Source organism: Musa acuminata, chromosome BXJ1-3, assembly GCF_036884655.1.
Source record: "Musa acuminata AAA Group cultivar baxijiao chromosome BXJ1-3, Cavendish_Baxijiao_AAA, whole genome shotgun sequence".
NCBI lineage: Eukaryota > Viridiplantae > Streptophyta > Magnoliopsida > Zingiberales > Musaceae > Musa > Musa acuminata.
In genome coordinates, this window is record NC_088329.1 from 37,747,422 (window position 1) to 37,767,319 (window position 19,898).

Genomic DNA, 19,898 nt, shown 5'->3' on the forward strand with positions numbered 1-19,898 from the left:
TTGTAGTAAAAATCCTCCTTCTTCTCCATGAATCCAAGAAAGCATATATAACTCATGCATCAAACAAACAATAGAGAAACAATTACATTGTCTCTCTATTGGTGTTGCTTTCATGACTATGGCAACCAAGACTAGCTATTATATATATACATGTGATCCTTGAACATATAAATGACACACTCTCATCATCATCACAATAGATAAGACTACAGGACTCCTCAACTTCTATTTTATCTCACACATGTTCTCGCTAGTAATGAGGGTATTCTATCACTATGTAAGAGCATATAGGAAAGTCATTGAACAAGCCATCTCCAAACTCCAAAAAGTATATGCACTTGTCATAATTCTTAAGTGTACATAAGGAACCATATTTAACTGCCTATACCATTATGGAGGGAGGTGTTCAAGATTAGTAGTAGTGATGGTTCTTCTTTTCCTTCACCACAATTCTTTCACTTGATTCATATAAATCCGTTCTTCATTCTCACCGTATAAAGGAACACATGTGGTGGGCTACTCAATGAATAAAAATAATTAATATCTTGAACAATGTTTGCTAACCTTTTCGTGTAAGATAATATTTACTAAACTTTTGATGGGTATATTAACAACAATAGTGATTTTAATAGTTTAGAAAACCACTATCATATATGACTAATAGCCATGAGTTTGATCAATGTTGTATCATGTTATGTCTGTTACTGAAGTTTTCAAGTATTTCATGTGTATGGTTGAGATTCTTATTGGTTCATAATATTCTAGTGGATATGAGGAAAAATATATAACATACCTCCGCGTTAAAGTGGGATGATTCAATTCCTTAGAATCTTTTTTTTCTTTTCAATAATCTGAGTAAACTCCTCTATATCCATATAAGATAAATCATATCAATTTTTTAAGATTCATATTTAGGTTCATAGTCATAAAATTTTAATATAAAATTATTAAATAATCCTTATATTTATAAATATTTTTTATAAAATTTTTAAAAAAGAAATATTACCTTCTCCCCTCTTTAAAAGAAAATTTTAATCTTTTAAATTTGAGATCAAATTTATCATACCTTTACGAAAGAGAGGATAAACTTTCTATATTTTGAGATCAAAATTTTCATTGAAGATTGTGTCTATTATAATTTTCACATACAGGAGATTCACTTTTTTTGAGGGGTTCCCATACCACTTTTATCACTATTTATGTCATCAAAGAAAAAGTTTTCATTTGCTTCAAGATGTGAATAAGAAAAAGTTTCAAGATGCATATCATTTGCATTTGCTTTCTAATTAGTGACAAGTTGACAACACACAGCTTTCTATAGTAAACATTCCCTCCAGCCAGAGAACCTTTAAAGACCACAATAAATGACACCATTCTTTCTCCTTTTATTAAAGGAGAGCAGCAACCTTATTCCCTACTACAACAATTCTTCATATTAATATGTCACAGCAGGTGGGCCACATGTTAAAAGCAACTCTTTCTATAAACTTAAACGCCCGTACCCGCTTCTGTACTCGCAATCTCTGGCTTTTAGACCAACGTGGAGCACTCGGACGTCGCCGGGTCCCACATCGCGGGCAACAAGTACTTCCTCCCGGCCAAGCCCCAGGCGTTGTAGCTGGCCCCGGTCGCGGGGTCCACCAGGACCTTGCCCGGGTACCCCGGGTAGGCTCCGCTGCCGAACACCCCCGTGCAGGCCGTCACCGCCTCCAGCGGGGCGTCCGCCGGCCCCTGGAAGTAGCCATGGCCGTCGGGGTTCGTGGCGGCACCGGCCAGCAGCGTCGCAAGGTTGATGACGACGCCCTCCATCCCCACGTCGCCGTTGGGGGACACCAGCGGCGGCGTCTGCGGACCGTAGAGCGGCTGGTGGAAGGGCCAGGCGCACTGGCCCGGGCATTGGCTGGCCGAGTCCCCCACCCAGACGAACCCGGCAGATCCGTCGAGCCGCCCGTGCGTCCCGCACCGGCTCGAGCAGAAGCCCTCGACCGCCACGTCCGCCGCGGTGACGACGACGGCGATGGCCCTGGGGCCGCTCGCCGCCGCCGCTCTACTAGCCAAGGCGACCACGTCGGGCGAGGAGAGGAGCTTTCCCTTGGAGTAGGACTCGTCGAGGAGCTGCGGGCCGAGGGAGAAGTGCACGGCGGAGCCGCCATAACGGGCGGTGGTGCGCCACCAGCTGGCGGCGGAGGGTGGCTGTGGCGAGGCCCCGGAGGGGGAGAGGGACCGGACGAAGTCGGCAACGATGGACCGCTGGGCGGCTGAGAAGCGGCCATAGAACAGCAAGCTCAACGTGTAGTTGCCTCGGAGGAGGGGGCCATTATGGTACTTGAGGACGAGAGGCGGCTGCTGCACCAGGACAAGCTTCCTTCCTGGTACAGCTGCCGCAGCGCTGTAGGACAAGACCAGGAGCAACGAGAAGAGGAGCAAGGTGGGGGAGGCGGCCATCGTGCTGTGCTGGCTAATGGGTTGAGGACGAAGCTGCAAGGGAGGGAGATATATAATGAAGCCAGCTGTGGGTGGCGAGGTCAGGTGAGGTGACTGGAAGCGGCCAAATCAATGGTGGTGGGGCTGGTGGACTTTGACTGATGCCGTGCGTTGGTTTGCTTACTCCATATTACAACGAGAGTTAGAAGAAGAGTTCCTCATGTCAATTCTTTCAGGTGTTCTATGATCATGCTCAATGAGAATGAACATGAGAGGATCAAATGACGTCAAACCTATAGATAATTTTTGTATGTCTTCTACTGGAATAGACATGTTGATTGTGGTGAAGTTGGTGATATTTAGATCAATCTGAATAATGATTGACATTAATTGTTATGCTCTCAACTTAAACGAAATAGTCTATAGATTTGTTTTCTCAGTCTTAATTATGCTGTCACATGTCGAGTCCTCAAATATAAAACTGTGAGAGCAAATCGACTGCACGAGTTACTTGTGATACTTGTGGGCAAAAAGAAGTGGCAGCTTTCTTGTCTGTTGATCTGTGCTCCACAGAGTGGCTTCTATTAATTTGGTTAAAGCTTCCTTTATCTGACTGTGAACAGTAATTGTTTTAGTGGAAGCTCTGCAGGAGGAAAGAGCAATAGATGTGAAGAACGTGATACCAAGTAAAGTTGACTGAATTGAGTGATGAGGTCGACCGGTGGAGACCGGAGACGGTAAAGCCGGCGGTTCCGGCGGCAGCCTTCGCCGCCACAGTGGAGCAGAGTCTACTCAGCAAGTCTACCTCTGTTTCCAAAAGGTCGCACATGGATCTCATTTCTCTTGACTTTGATGACTCTCTCCTTCTTTGCTCATATGACAATTTGGCATCACTTGAGATACATTTGTATTTTGTTTTTTGTTTTTAACTCCGTTTAGTATAATGTGGAGTAAGATTTTGTTTTGGAATAATTCTTTAGGAAAATTTCTTTTTTTCTTTTTTTTTTGTCCTGTATAGTGGTTTTTCTCTACTCAAAATGTCAATTTCTGCAATTTGATTGTTGTTTTGCTATCATTAAAAATTACTCTAATATATTTAAAGAAGAAGAAAAGTGGATTTTTAAAAGAAGTTAATTTTTTTTTGGAGAAAAGTTTTTAAGTTTTCTTTGTTAGATATAATAATAATAATAATAATAATAATAATTAAACAGGCCAAGATTATGACTCTTTAAATCTTATTTGTAGCACTGCTTTCGGTTCAGTCAAACCATAACTTAAACTTGGTTATTTAATTTTGACTCGCTAGAATCAAATTTTTGTCCATATGATTATTATATTATGTTAGAAACTAAATAATAATAAGTATAAATCAAACTTAAAAATTAAGCTAATCAAATTATGAGATATGTTTTTTTTTTTTGTCCATATGGTTATTATATTATATTAGAAACCAAATAATAATAAGTATAAATTAAACTTAAAAATTAAGCTAATCAAATTATTTACATATATAAAGTGATCATTCTCTTTCAATCCAAAAGCTTAAATTTTCTTTTTGGTTGATGTCATTTTAATCCACAATTTAGCACTCATGGGATGAGCATCGCAATTCGTGTCAACACGAAGCATGTCTCCATCATCATCGGTGCTATTGATTCACCTAATATCCTAATCTTAATCAACCATGGAATATAAGGACTAAAACATGGTGATGTCCTACCGAGCATCACTTTCCGCATGGTTATCATCATCAACAAGTAGTGTTTGTGGCTCACTTAATAGGAAGCACATACTTTAGTTACCTCTTCCCCACCAACCTCCATCACAAAGAATCAGAAGTCCTCTCGTTTGATCATTGTTAGAAATCAAATTTGATTCTTTCGATTGTGGGCTAAATCTAATATATGCTTAATCTTTCACCACAGATATTAATGTCAATATAATATCATGAATTGGATCACAAAATTAACCGTCTCATTTGGTAGATTGAATCGCATCATAATCACTAGTAGCTCCATAGCATGATAGAGCACCCTAACATTTATAGGGCCCATATGATCTTTTGTAATTCTTTGAATTAAAGTTTATAAATATTTTACGTCTTAGTCTAATAATATATGTTTTTGGAATTTATTGATCCTCCAATCATATGATGAATTCGAATCCTACATTATTCTTATCCTAATTGATGCATTACATGAGGGAAAAATCTTCCATTAGGCACAATAAGGATTTGCAAGTGGACCCATTGTATTCGATGCAAGTTTGTAAGGAAATGAAATATCGATATGATGGCTAAACTTATGTTCCTCTTAATTTATTTCTTTGTTTTTTCTTCACATATCCATCTTAATCATTATTAAACATTAATCTTAAAAGAAAAATATAAGAGAATTAGCTTAATTATGAAGTAAATATTTTTTTTCTGTTGAATCTTAAATTTTGACAATGAAATCAAGTTAACGATCTAATTTGTATTTTAAGTGACGTAGAACTAACTTCGATTAGAAAAGATAAATTGATTAAAGTAGAAGGAATTAATTGGGCCGAAGTGAAAAGATTAGATATTGAACTTAAAAGCTTAAAGTCACTATATTTGATATTATACAAAAGCTAATTAGTCAAAGTCACTATATATGATATGTTGATATCAAAATAATTGATCAAAAGCTTAAAGTCATTCCTTTGTGAGCTAATATTTGAATTTAAAACTCAGTTCATTATCTAATTATTTTTATTTTATTTCAATATCTGTCTCATACATAAGAATTTTTTGACATCTCATTTTAAAGTGATATAATTGCCTTCCCATTGTTCTGATGTTTTTTTTTATATCTCCATTCTAAATCCTTTGATCCATCTTCATTCTGTCAAGTAAAGGTTTGTGTATCACCTTGCTTAACCTAATTTAAGTTTCTTATTATTGCTCACTTCTCTCACCTTAGTTAAAGTATTACTTATATTAGCATACCATGATGAAAGATGGTGGGCCTCAACAATCTCCAGATGAGAGGGGACTAAAAAATTATGCATTAATTAAATTCCTATTTTTTATAATATTACTTCAATTACTAATTCCAAATCTTTTGAGATTTTGGTAATAGAATGGCATAATATTATAACAACAACAAGATTTATAAAGAATCATATAATATTCATTTTTTTTTTTATAAAAATCTTTTTTGAAGTCTTCTTCTATTTCTCCTCTGATATGTGATGATTACATTTTGTTGTAAGTCTTCTAAGCAAATTTCCAATGATATGATAAAATTTTGAATAGTTCAATCTCATCTATTGGACTTGGGGAACAAAGATCTATTTCTGATTAATCCAAGTAAAAAAAACAGAAAAAAATGAAAATGAAAAAAAGAGTAACTTGAGACCTTTTTGAAGCTTGTAAAAATGGAAGTGTTGTATTAAAATAGGAAAGGCGATGAGGTCGTCTTCTTTATCTTAACGATGCGTGCATGGGGAAGTCTTCTGATCTCACTCCGTGACGAGGTTTACGTGCATGGTAAACAAAGCCAGGAAGTGTGTAAAGTAAGCAAGGCTTGTCTAAGGAAGTCGTCACAGTATCCAAGCCACTAAGATTTAGATGGGGAGGTTTCCTTGCAGTGATGATGATGGCGGTAGGAAGGGTTACCGGACGCCTGAAGAAGACCAGAAGATACATTCAGAGCCATGTCCATGGCAGCTGGAGATCTCTCTCCTCTCTCTATTCATCTATCTACCTATCTATCGATCTAATGACTCCTGTAGGACTTAATAGATGCGGCTAAGATAGAAGAACTACTTGAGGCCAAATCTCCCCAGAGGAGAAGCAAAGCATTCTCAATCCCCATTCCATCCTATGCAACAAGTATTTCTCCATATTTCTCAACCCCAACACACTGAATTCCACTAACATCCATCTTCATGTAGCCTAGATGATTTCTACCCGTCGGTGGTGGTCAGCTTCAACGACGAAGCTGCTGTCTGGCTTCACCGGTGTTAATGACTGTAACACCCACCAGCCGATGGCCGACTTCCTCGCCACCCTCCCGCGGCTACTCGCTCGTTCGAATCCCCATTACGAGCTCGTCACCAAAGCCATGCTATGGCGAGTAGCTCCAACTCCAGTACCTTTGCCGCCATCACCAACAATGATCCATGGATGAATTCTCAGGCGATTAACTGACCATAAATAGCTTCCAAATGGCCAGAATTTTGTTTCCAATGCCAGACTAATGATTTAAGGACAGACTACCTAATTTTCTAGATATATTTGTTCCAAAATCCAAATAATACCCATCCTTTTCTGATTCGAGCTGGTTGGACAGAGGAACACAGACTTACCATCAGCACTGTTAGTTGACTGGAAGATTTCCCGAGCACGAATCTTAAAAACGATGGTCACATGCCACGCGTCGGAGAGGTACATATACTTCTCCGCGGGTCAGAATAGGCCCACCAATTTACTTCCCCCACTCCAATTTTACGTCCACAATCTTCAACGCGTCTGAGAGATATAAATGCGTGATATAAAACATATGATTTCTCATCACCCGTGTCGTCTCGACAGGAAACGCGTAATTCACGCCAATTAGACGATGTCGGCCCCACAATGTTTTGCTGATGTCATTGAGTTCCCTGGCATCACCGTGGGGTTGGAATCGTCTTCCCTGGCTCGGGCGAGACAGACTTGCTCTGCTCTGCGTAAATAAAAAAAGAAAAACAAATAATAGAATAAAAAGAAGGGAACGGAGTCTGCGAGGAATGACGCAAGCAAAGGCGACTCCGGATCGACTCCTACCTCTCCCCCTTTCCCTCGTTTCCTCCTCTTCCTAACCCTAACCCTTGTTTTGAAGCTTCGATCCGCCTGATCCTCGCGTGCCGGAGGTACGCCGTCGCCGACTCTCCGCCCGAATTCCGGTCGCCCAGATCGGCTCCCGTCGCACGCAGATCGGACGGACCGGAGGTCGGCGGAGTGGAAGATGCCGTCGTACGTGGACCTGGACCGCCAGATCGAGCAGCTCAGGGAATGCAAGTTCTTGTCGGAGGCGGAGGTGAAGGCCCTCTGCGACCAGGCGCGGGCGATCCTCGTCGAGGAGTGGAACGTGCAGCCGGTGAGGTGTCCCGTCACGGTCTGTGGCGACATCCATGGGCAGTTCTACGATCTCGTCGAGCTCTTCAAGATCGGCGGCGAGGCGCCCGATACCAATTACCTCTTTATGGGGGACTATGTCGGTCAGTCTCTAGGGCATGGCATTCTAAAGAAGGGATCTTTCGCTTCGTTTGTGTTACTTTGGTGGCTTGTTATCCCGTTGTTTGTCTGATTTGATTTCGCTTCCTGGTTGGTTGATGATTCCTTTTGTGCCTTAAATTCACAACTGTTCTCCCCTTGCAGTTTTATGGTGCTCACAAGTAGATCATTTTCGCGTACGGAAGAGATTTATATTCGTGTTCTGCCCATGAGAGTTGAAATTATGTGGTACAAGTTTTAGCTGGCTGGGTGACAACCTTTCTATATTTATTGACGGATAATTATTCGAGCACCCAAATATAATTCGGAAAGCTTTCCGTAAAAGAGTATATACTTGGCATCATAATGAATGACATCGTTCGTTGACAATATGTATTTCCGACAGTCACACCGGAAAAGTCCTTTACTTGCTATGCCAGGCACTTGGACTTAGCAACTCTTCACATGTCACAACACATCCTAGTTGGCTTTTTGCAAGTTATACAGTCTTAATTCTGAAAATTATACTTGGATGAAAGGCATATCACTTGATGGCAGTGGCTGACAACTGAAAGTATATAGCGCACATGTTGTTTTACTACTGAGCAAGTTTTTTTTTGTCATATGGGGGTGAAAGTATAGTATGGATTACAGTAAACTGTAGCTTCGGATGAAGTTTCCTTTCTGATGCTTGATTTCATTGGTATAAAAATAGTCAGTATATTTGGGACAAAAACTACTCAAAAATCTTGTGAAATTCAACAGTTAAAGTATGTGCTAACAGAGTCTTTTTAGATTTGCATTTAAGAGAGATAAAATATTTTTCATAAAAATAATGGGTAGGTGGCTTCTCCTTGAATGTTATTGGAATTGCATCATCATCATATTTCACAATGGTTTTAAGAATAGGCTCACAGTGTTGTGTGATTTACATAAAGAACTTAAGAAAGGAAGACAAAGCTCAAAATATGAATGTGCTTTGGTGGATATGTAAATTAGGAACTAAAGGGCGAGCAAGAATGGTTGACCTTACTACTTGCTTGTGTTACATGATACTAGTGGCGTTTTACAACTTTTGGATACAAGCTCTGAGGTTTTTGGATTTCAGTTGGATTAATTGAAATGAATTTAAGCTGGTTTGAACTTAACTGCTTGAATTAGCTTGTGGGGTTTGAGAACAAATTTTCTTGCTCTTGAATTTGTTTAAGCTTAGTTGGAAGCAATTAGCTTCTAGCATGCTACTTTGTGAGCAATATTTGTTCTGGTTATAGTTCATTTGCAGTCCCATGTGCAAAGAAGATATAAGGAGCTTCTCATCCGACAAGGAGCTTGAGTAACATGAAGGTCAAGAAAGAGGAATGAGTAGGTCTAAGAACACCCTGAATGGTAGAATTTGGAAAGTATGACATGGAAGATGTTAACAATTGATGAAAGAAGCATTAATTGAAAATAAAAAATCCCAAACAGCTATGTGAGATAGTTCTCCTGATTCTGGTTGTTTTGTGGACATGCAACCCCATGATAAACTGAAATCGTCATAAGTTTTGGGTTCTATTAATGTTCAATCTCCTGTGAGACACTTGGTCCACCTTATTTTACTGAGGGGGAAGATATGACTTCTGCCTGTTCAATGTATGAAAAATTAGTTTCTAGCATGCTGCTTTGCAAGCAAGATTTGTTATGTTGTTCATCCATGATATAACTTAAATCTTCATAAGCTTTGGGTTATATTGATGTTCAATCTCCTATAAGATACTTGATCTACCTTATTTTACCCAAATCAAGCTGGTTCGTGCTCTATTGACATCTTTGTTTTGTAGGCATAACAAATAACCATAATAACCACAAGCATCCTGATAAAATAATACCATGATCATGAAGTGTATGGCAAAATTCAAAAGTTTGAAAAGAGTGCTCAAGTCCAAATATTCAAATTTGTCAAAAAATTGATGTAACAGGTAAGTAACTCCCAACAATTGTAATGAATAAATGCATTTGAATTCTTTTGTTTATTCTATAAAGCTCCTTCCAAAGTCCAAACATTATGGTGTTCTGCTTGAAAAACATAACGTAGTAGACTAGCATCCTCACCATTGTACTAGATTAATTTCTTTGCCATGAATAATTTTGAAAGAAGGTTCACTTCAGTATGTGCAAGTCATATAAGATTAAGTTCTATCTTATACGGGAATAAGTGGAATTTTAGGTATGATCGTTTGTATTCTATATGTCCATTTACACGAGTTATTTCCCTCCACCTACAGCTTGCCTTGGTTGTGTTTTGCTGCAGCAAGGATTATGACGTTTCTCTTCCCGAGCTTTTGCTTTCCTGTTCCTTTATATGTTCTCAACACAGTGTGACATACTGCTACTTAGCTAGATATTCAATCTTTGTTTTTGTTGATAAATTCAGTAATTTTTAGGAGATTTTGATTTTCATTTGTGTACTGTTGTCCAAAATCCAAATTACATTATTGGGTTTGGACTTGCTGTATTTTTTTTCCTTTTTTGTGCCTGTCTTTAGATACTCCAAAGGTCTTTTCTTTCTTTTAACTACTATGTTTCGTGCAGATCGTGGCTATTACTCTGTTGAGACAGTCACACTTTTAGTAGCCTTGAAAGTTCGTTACAGAGATAGAATTACAATCCTTAGAGGAAATCATGAGAGCCGGCAAATAACTCAAGTGTAAGTGACTATTTTTCTTTTCACGTTCAATTATGGTCATTATGCTTTACAGCATTTAGTTCATATGATGAAATTGGTGGCGTTTGGTTTTCTTTCATAATAGAAGACTGAATTTGTAGTTGATATTGTGATATTTTTTGTCTAGCATGATCTTGTTTATGATTCATTGCCAATTAAAAATTATTATTTAAGATTTATTTTTGTTATATGGGCAATGGGTAATTGAGTACTGGATAATCCTGGTGTTGTAGTCAATAGACCTTCTTACCAGCAATCGTTGCCATTCAATATACCAATATCTTACATGTTTCTAGGCAGACTAACGAGTACCTATCAAATGTATGACATGATTCCCTGATGATCAGTATGTCAATCACATTTTCAAGTGTGTGTCAGCATCCCCTTGGCACACTCTGAGACCCCATACCAAGACTAATCAATATGCACCGATTTGGACATCTAATGACAATAGTTCATACTTACCACAACCAGCTACTGCTTGATAATAGGGTTTGTCCATTCTTATACAGCAACTGGTATTTGCCACTAGTAAGCATCGTGAAACACTAAATAGAGAACTATAAGTATCGGCCTAGGTCGAAGTACATGAGTCTATCAATCAATACCTAGTTTAATTAACTAAAAGAAAATATATTGGAATCCAGTGAATTCTGTGCTGGCCGATCCAGTGCATGCTGGATGTGCCATTCAAAGTGTTTTTAGGCTCTTGGATCCTTTTACTATACAAAAAATGACTTTAGTTTGACATCCAATTGTCAGTAGTTGGATAAATTTCTTGATATTTGAGATTTATTAACACCTATTACGAGTTCATCTGTCATGGGATTTGGTTTCAGGTATGGCTTTTATGATGAATGCTTGAGAAAGTATGGAAATGCAAATGTGTGGAAGCATTTTACTGATCTGTTTGATTATCTGCCTCTTACAGCTCTTATCGAGAGCCAGGTCTAGTTTCCTACTCTTGTTTCCTCGAATTTTGAATTACTAATTTAGCCATTTTCAATTTCTTATAAGCAGACTTTTTTCCTGTCATAGATATTCTGTTTGCACGGTGGCCTGTCTCCATCGCTGGATACACTAGATAATATCCGTGATCTAAATCGTATACAGGAGGTATGTATTAATTTATATTATTGCTTTGTCTATACATCTATGTTGTGTAGCAATCAATGCCTCAGATTATGTCAACTATTTAGACCATCACTAGAAGGATAGATTACTACACTGCACAAGGGCAGCCCCGTACATGAGGTTCCTCCAATGTAACGTCTAAAGAGGATCAATGTTCAATCTTACCCTGCCAGAAGATGATTAGTGCATTCCATATGTACTGCCATTTCAAGTTTTTGGAGACATAATATAGTCTTACTCCCATCCAAATAGAATTGTTGTTTACATGAGTTGAACATGTAATACAAGTTCTAATGGAGGAACACTTATGGAACAAAAACTCATCCAGTCTCATGAAAAGTGCATTTGAGGTGTGCCTATGTTCAAGGCGAGGTGAGGCAAGAGAGCCCTGTGGTATTCAATTAAGCATGCTTGAGGCATGCACCTCATGCGCCTTACCAGAGCCTGAAGACAGCCATGATAGTCTGCCGTTTATTTTTGAGGCACAGCTGGCTGTGTTTCTTTAAGTTTCTGTGCTATCTTTTCATTAAATTCATAGTCTGTCTTAGTATGCATGTCTCATTTTTATTGAGGTGTGTGTCACACATTTCCTAGGCTTTAGAAGATCTATCATCTTTATCATCTTAGGCCTTTGATTACTTTGTGCTGACCCTGAAACTTTGTATTCATCATCAAAATAATTTTTTGCTAGAACTTAGCAGGCTCTCCTTTTATGATACAACAATAAGAGGTCTCAAGAGTTAGAGGTTGTATCTTGTTGTGACAATCTTTTCGTTAATGTCGGATGTTCTGATTGTAGTTCTATTTGGTGAATGGAACTGTAACATTTCTGACTTTCATTTGTAAGTTAGAACTAAATTAACTGGATGGCATTATACTATGTTCATTATCCAGGCCCATAAATAGCAAATATTTTCTGCTTTTATTAAAATTTTGATATACTGGTCCTTGGTTTAATTTTTTGCTCTTAAACTTTTCTCTCAATTTCTTAATCCAGTCAGTAGTCACTTCCTTTTGAACAACTTTTCTGGTTGGTCCATATGATATTTAAAGTTATTATATATTCTTCACAGTTCACACAAATCCAAATTGGAACTCTGTTCAAGTAATTGATATATTTTTAATAGGTTGTTTGCTTTTCACATGCTGGAAATGGATAACTAACCCAACTGGCTGGAATCTAGATACTCTAGATATTATAGAAATAAATATTCAAACTGATCCAAAAAGCGAGGCAGAATGCAGGATTACTCTACATACACTTTCTGCCAGTGCTGATCTGGATCAATGAGATGGGAATACATCGAAACCCAGTACCTTCTGATAAAATCCTGACCATGCTCTATCAAGTTTGTTCTCTCATGACTAATCCATCTAAATGATTTGGAATTAAGCAACATGAGATCCAATTTCTCATGATCCAGCTGGTACTTGATTCAGTAGTGGTTTGTCTTCATCATAATATCGATTTCGTGCATGTGGGTTAATTCTAGAACACATAATAATTATGTTAGTAAAAGTTGAAGGATGATATCATTGTGAGATTAGCTCAGACATCAACAAGATGTTCTGAAGCAATAGCTTGTACACTTAGCTGTGAGTTGCAGGGTGATCATAATAAATTATGTCCATCAGAAATATCTCAACAACTTAATTTTTTCTTCGTTTATTATGCAATTGTGATTTGGGAATTTTTTAAAAGTTATTCCTTATATTCTTCTCCTAAGTATTTGTTATGTTATTTGTGTTTCTGACATATAAGATGCTTTACATGGTTTCCATATTAAAAATAAAAACGTACCCAGTGCACAAGGCTCCGCCAATGCAAGGTCTGAGGATCAATGTATGCAGTCTTACCTTTCCATATACAATAACTTAAATGTTTATTCTTATATAGGTTCCACATGAAGGTCCTATGTGTGATTTGCTCTGGTCCGATCCTGATGATCGATGTGGATGGGGTATATCGCCGAGGGGAGCAGGATACACATTTGGACAAGACATTGCGCAGCAATTTAATCATAATAATGGTCTGACTCTTATTGCGAGAGCCCATCAACTTGTTATGGAGGGTTTTAATTGGTGCCAGGTGGGTTGAAATGTCAGTTAAATATCTGGTCAATTTGTAGATTTCTGATACCTAATGGTTACCATAAAGTGCATTTCTTAAAGATTGATGTTATCACACCAACTGCAGGATTAACATGTGATAGACAAATGAGCAGTTTGGTAAATAAGTCATAGAAGCACGAAACAGAAATGGTCATATAAGGAATGCTGGAAAAATAAGATTAAACTCAAAAGCATAGTTATTCTCCAACTTTCATATGATACTTCAAATTTCTATCTTGTGATATCTACTCCTTCTTGTTTAGCATCTTGTTCAAGCTTTAAAGCTAGGATAGCCGGATTTCAGGGCTGTATGTTTTCCATGTATGATAATTATGAGGCATGTGTGGTAACTTTGGATATCTTCTCCTTGATCATTTCGTTTAGTGTCTTCCTGATGCTTATCAAACTACAATACTAAGGCTAGCCAGACTGAATGTGTCCATGTATGATAATACTGTAGCATGTTTTGTTGTAACTTTGCCTTTGCCTATACAATTAATTTGTTGCATTTTCCTAAAGGAAAAGATTCAAGTGTAATCTTGGATTTGTGCATCATAGCTCATGCATTTTTCAATTATAGGAAGATGTTCAGCACATTTGCAAAGATTCTCTGCCATAGAGCATAGTACTATTGATTGAATATTTAGAAGTCGCAACTTGATTCATAGATTTTGTATATTTTTGTCATGGCTGCAGGAAAGAAACGTTGTCACAGTATTTAGCGCCCCAAACTACTGTTACCGGTGTGGTAATATGGCAGCTATATTAGAGATTGGGGAGAACATGGATCAGAACTTCCTTCAGTTTGATCCAGCACCACGACAAATTGAACCTGATACAACTCGCAAAACTCCCGACTACTTTTTGTAGTCTTGACGGCCCAAAACTATGTTTATCCACCTTCATGTTTGTTCTGTAGATGTCCTAGAAACGAGTTTCTAGTAAGTTGGAGAGACCACCATGATTACCATTTTTTCGTTTGGGAAGTTAATAGTTACTGCCGGTGGTGGTGGTGCTAGTTCTAGAGGACGACGGACTGTCAGGGGGGCGTGCAGCGTGCAATGCTGCTGTATCTGAAACTGAATGCAGAAGCAGCAATAAGAAGCAAGATCATCTTGTTTTTATGCACGATCTCTCTTCTTCATTTTTGAGACGCATGACATGATTACCACCAGCTGTTTCACTAGAAGTTCTCCGGTCGATCGTAGTTATTGACAACCTCATCATATTACATGTCTGAAAATTTGAAGCAGTGTGCTGACAGAATGCCCTGTGCTCGTCGGATGGTCTGTGGGTTGCGTTCTATGAAATCAACTCTTCATGAATAGTTGGGTGGACATGAATTTTCTTCAGCGGACTTGTATGGGAATAATGCGGTATCATATAGTTGTGGCATTTTAGGTGTCATTTATTGATCTTCAATTAAAATATTAAACTTGGGTTAAAAAAGTGTTTGTTTGTAGTCAGATGAGTGGAGAAACTGTTTCTTGAGACCAAATCAAGTTAATTTGTTTGTACTTTTATTTAACACGAGTTCATCGATTCAATCATTTAGCATAAAAAAGAAGTCAATCGCTTTTGTAACAAAAGGCCACTTCACATGGAGTCTCCATTTGAAAGACTCCCCTTGAACACCTCTCACTTAAATCTCTCACAATCCTTACTGGTAAAGCACCATATATATCTAATGTTAACAATGCCTGCGTTACGTGGTTACACTGTCTCCTCACTGAACACTTCATCGATGTCAAGGTAGCCATGGCGAAGTGGGTGCTCAAGGTGGATTGTGTTCTGGGTGATGGATAGCCATGCTTGCACCCCAAGCCTCACAGAAAACCTGGTCCAGCGTCGCACCTCGGAGGGCCTTCCGTAGCTATCGTCGCTCCCGTAGGTGAAGAGAGCATGAAAGAGACAACGTGCGCGGCGCGGAACGGTGACGGAGAGGAACCATGCGAGGACCGCTACATACGGCGGCATGATGGCGGGGAAGCTGTAGGATAACATAGCGATCATGATTGTGGAGAGTAACCAGAGTGCGATCTTGGGTTCCCTCCACCTTTGGACGAACTCTGTAGGCCTCCCCTCGAAGAGGCGAAGGCAGTAGAAGAGCACGGCGCTTGGGTTCCCTCCACCTTTGGACGAACTCCGTAGGCCTCCCCTCGAAGAGGCGACGGCAGTAGAAGAGCACGGCGATGAAGGATGCAGCAAGCCAAGGGTCGTTCCTGCAGAGGTTCACGGCCAACGGGAAGATGAGGAGAGTAAAGAAAGCCGGTACCAACCCGTAAATCGACGGGAAGCCGTTGTTCGTGCCGGTGTCGGGGTAACCAAGCTCCATGTCAGGCCAACCGGTGGCCGCCTCTTGCCAGCGAACCAACGCTTCCCGCGCGTTTCGCATGTCGGAGGCCAAGAAGCAAATGGAACGGGATTAGCATATTTTATACTGCGCTTTTGGGAATGAAATTTACGTTAAAACCATTTGGAGGAGGAATAACAACAACAACAACAACAACAACAATAATAATAATAATGGGATTAGAAAGTCTCTCTAGTTGATAAAATAGTCAACAATAATTGGAAGATAATCAACCTACAATGACAAACAAAAAAAAAAAAAAATCAAAATTATAAATAAAAATATTATAAAATAAAATAATAAGTAACTTTTCAAAGATCATTAATCTAACAAGAAACCTTTCAAACATGAACCATGGTGTCAAGAGTAACATACGACAAATTAATGAAGATCATATTTAAATCAATTATATGATCTTTCTAATTTCTATGCTCTTATAGAACCGTTTGATATATGGTCTGAGTTTAGATTGGGTACAAACGAAGATCTTTTGGACGAATATTTCTGCTAGATAATTTCTATAAATTTATTTTATTTCGACGGCAATGATGAGACTTAAAGGAGAGTATATGTTTTTTTAGTTGTTTCTGTAGTTGGAGAAACCATCATGATTACTATTTGGAAGTAAGATTACCTTCTTCTTTGTTTTATACACATTTATGTTAGAATTAGTTGTTCGAAAATTAGCTTCCTTCCTATTTAACTTAATGTAAAGTAGTGGTGATCATTTTCAAGTGGGACGATCAATCTAACTTGGTCTAGACCTGACTCGCATGAGAAAAAATTAATATTATTTTTTAAATATTGAAACCTTTTGATACAATAGTAAATAATATGGTCTCTCTAATGCCTATATTAGTAGTAACTCCAAATTATATATAAAAAAAATGAGGTCTAAAAGGTTAACAATTAAATCATCTCCATCAATCTTTTATATAGCTCATGGTTTCCGAAAATAGCGAGAAAAACGAAAACATTGTTAGCTGAAAAATGACTCATGGGAGGAATAATATATAGTTTTTTAATAAAAATAATCTTTCAAATATTTCATTTCGACTGGGTCAATTTTGACTGCGCGAGAAAGTGTCAAAGTGACGGTCAATGCTGTGCCATCCGAGATGATTCGATCGAATGTGAGGTGCTAAGCGTTGTTTATTGTGATCATCCAAGAAAATGAAAACGATGTGAAGATGATTCGATCGAAAAAATGAAAACGACTTGAAGATGATTCAATCGGGATCAAAAAAATTAAACAACCCCAAGAAGGCCTAAAAATGAAAACGATGCGAAGATGGCAATCAAAGCCACCCACCCCCCGTCCATTCGTGCGAATGCCCTGTGCTCGTCGGATGTTGTGTGGATTGCGTTCTATGAAATCAACTCTTCATGAATGGTTGGGTGGACATGAATTTTCTTCAGCGGACTTGTATGGGAATAATGCGGTATCATATGGTTGTGGCATTTTAGGTGTCATTTATTGATCTTCAATTAAAATATTAAACTCGGGTTAAAAAAGTGTTTGTTTGTAGTCAGATGAGTGGAAAAACTGTTTATCGAGACCAAATCAAGTTAATTTGTTTGTACTTTTTATTTAACACAAGAGTTCATCAATTAAATCATTTAACATAAAGAAGAAGTCAATCGCTTAGTGTTGTTGGAGGGGATTGCAAGGCTTTGTACAAAAAGGGCACTTCACATAGACTTGTTCACATTGACTATTTGAAGATGGCCAGTTGAAAAGGATGCTTTCAAGGTCGTGTTGAAAAGGATGCTTTCAAGTCGAGCCGTTGAAAAAGGCTTCGAGTGGATGTGTGAATATTTTTTTAATTAGAAATTATAATTACATTAAGCATGTATGATTGTTTGGTAGTACATATTACATGATAATTTCTTCTATAAAAAATCAGAACCCGAGAACTTTTGTTGATATCATGATTTCAATTAATTCATGCGGCATCATTAGGTAAGCATAGAAAACCAGAAATAGAAGAATCGATCTTCAAATACCTCTCTATCCATTCGGACAAAGAGGTTGATGATAGAAAGTATAGGTTGAACTAATAGTTCGAGTGATCCTATTGAAAACCGTCCAGAAACTAATCGAACAATATTTTTTTATTGAAACAACACAGCTGCGTGCGACAAACAGACAATTAAGTATCAATTGACTGAACAAATGTAAAACACAAGTGAAAGAAGAATTCCAAAATCAAAGAAAAAAAAAATCCAGAGATTAACAATCGAAAGCATATCAGAACAACGATATATCTCATCGAGATGAAATTAAAAATTTAAAATCAATTATAAGACCCTTTAGTTATCCTCACTATATCATAAAGATTTGGATCGTAGTAAAGCACCATATATATCTAATGTTAACAATGTCTGCGAGAAATCTCATTACATAGTTACACTATCTCCTCAGTGAACACTTCATCGATGTCAAGGTCCCCATGGCGAAGTGGGTGCTCAAGGTGGATTGTGTTCTGGATGATGGACAGCCATGCTTGCACCCCAAGCCTCACAGAAAACCTGGTCGAGCGTCGGACCTCGGAGGGCCTTCCGTAGCTATCGTCGCTCCCGTAGGTGAAGAGAGCATGAAAGAGACAACGTGCGCGGCGCGGAACGGTGACGGAGAGGAACCATGCGAGGACCGCTACATGCGGCGGCATGATGGCGGGGAAGTTGTAGGATAACATGGCGTTCATGATTGCGGAGAGGAACCAGACTGCGATCATGGGGTTCCTCCGCCTCTGGACGGACTCCGCGGGCCTCCTCTCGAAGAGGCGAAGGCAGTAGAAGAGCACAGCGATGAAGGGTGCAGCAAGCCAAGGGTCGTTCCTGCAGAGGTACACGACCAACAGGAAGATGAGGAGAGTAAAGAAAGCCTGTACCAACACGTAAATCGACGGGAAGCCGTTGTTCGTGCCGGTGTCGGGGTAACCAAGCTCCATGTCAGGCCGACCGGCGGCCACCTCTTGCCAGCGAACCAACGCTTCCCGTGCGCTTAGCATGTCGGAGTGCAAGTTCTAACGAGAAGCAAATGGGGCAGCATATTTATAGGGCGCTCGACGCGTATGTACTTGTCATTTGGCTTCGCCTTCATATTATTTGGGAATGAAATTTACGTTAAATCCATTTGGAGGAAAGCAAAAAAAAAATAATGGGATTAGAAAGTCTCTCTAGTTGATAAAATAGTTAAGAATAATTGGAAGATAATCAACCTACAATGACAAACAAACCAAAAAATCAAAATCAAAATCAAAATTATAAATAAAAATATCATAAAATAAGATAACAAGAAACTTCTCGAAGATCAGTAATCTAACGGTGACAATCATTTCACGATCAATCCGTCTTGATATAATATTATATTTGACTTGCACAAGGAATAAATAATATTATATTTGAGTATCGAAAATCTGCCTTAACGGTATCCTTGACCAACTTGGGTAGGATTTTAGTCTCTATATTTTAGTCGTTCGGGTGGGATTTTAGTCTACAACTTGGGTAGAAACCCAAGCGATCATATGTATCGTTTAGATTTCTAATACTTGTGTCCTTGTCCAACAAAAAGCTCAACTATTAGAAGATATGAATATGAATATGAATATGCTTTGTCTGTCTACCTACGTTTCCGTGGGAGATATGAAAAACATGACTTCTAAGCTTATCTTTTATTAGATTTATTAAGGATAAGCGAAAACATGATACAAAATCCTTTGGATTTCGTGTAAAAAAGTGTGTTTTGGTGGTTGATTATGCTCGAGTGGAGATTAAATTAATAAAAATAAAAATATAATTTGATTTTTTGAGTAAGAATTATGGTACCACCACTTGGATCTTCCCTTGACCTTTTTGATTTGTATTTGATTGTTGATATTTGAATATATATTTTTTTATTTCGCGGATATATCCTAAAGTAGATTATTTCCTAGATGTATAACCTT

At 38.4% G+C, this 19,898-nt stretch overlaps 2 protein-coding genes across 2 annotated transcripts; one reads left to right on the forward strand and one right to left on the reverse strand.

Moving 5' to 3' along the window:
* Positions 1–1,237: 1,237 nt before the first annotated feature.
* LOC103979284 (protein EXORDIUM-like 2) lies at positions 1,238–2,477 on the reverse strand. Its single transcript, XM_009395365.3, has one exon. The coding sequence runs from the start codon at positions 2,443–2,445 to the stop codon at positions 1,531–1,533; it is 915 nt and encodes a 304-aa protein (XP_009393640.2). The 5' UTR covers positions 2,446–2,477; the 3' UTR covers positions 1,238–1,530.
* A 4,687-nt stretch (positions 2,478–7,164) lies between these two features.
* On the forward strand, positions 7,165–14,723 carry LOC135627926 (serine/threonine-protein phosphatase PP2A-1 catalytic subunit-like). The gene is made up of 6 exons (XM_065134389.1): positions 7,165–7,650; positions 10,217–10,331; positions 11,189–11,297; positions 11,388–11,465; positions 13,381–13,572; positions 14,292–14,723. The coding sequence occupies exons 1-6, from the start codon at positions 7,398–7,400 to the stop codon at positions 14,463–14,465; spliced, it is 921 nt and encodes a 306-aa protein (XP_064990461.1). The 5' UTR covers positions 7,165–7,397; the 3' UTR covers positions 14,466–14,723.
* Positions 14,724–19,898: the final 5,175 nt, after the last annotated feature.

Excerpts from the sequence above, each read along its gene's own strand:
- LOC103979284 (XM_009395365.3), bottom strand. The coding sequence starts at position 2,445 with ATGGCCGCCTCCCCCACCTTGCTCCTCTTCTCGTTGCTCCTGGTCTTG.
- LOC135627926 (XM_065134389.1), top strand. The coding sequence starts at position 7,398 with ATGCCGTCGTACGTGGACCTGGACCGCCAGATCGAGCAGCTCAGGGAA. Across the intron at positions 7,651-10,216 it reads CTTTATGGGGGACTATGTCG|ATCGTGGCTATTACTCTGTT; the intron begins GTCAGTCTCTAG and ends TGTTTCGTGCAG. Across the intron at positions 13,573-14,291 it reads AGGGTTTTAATTGGTGCCAG|GAAAGAAACGTTGTCACAGT; the intron begins GTGGGTTGAAAT and ends TCATGGCTGCAG.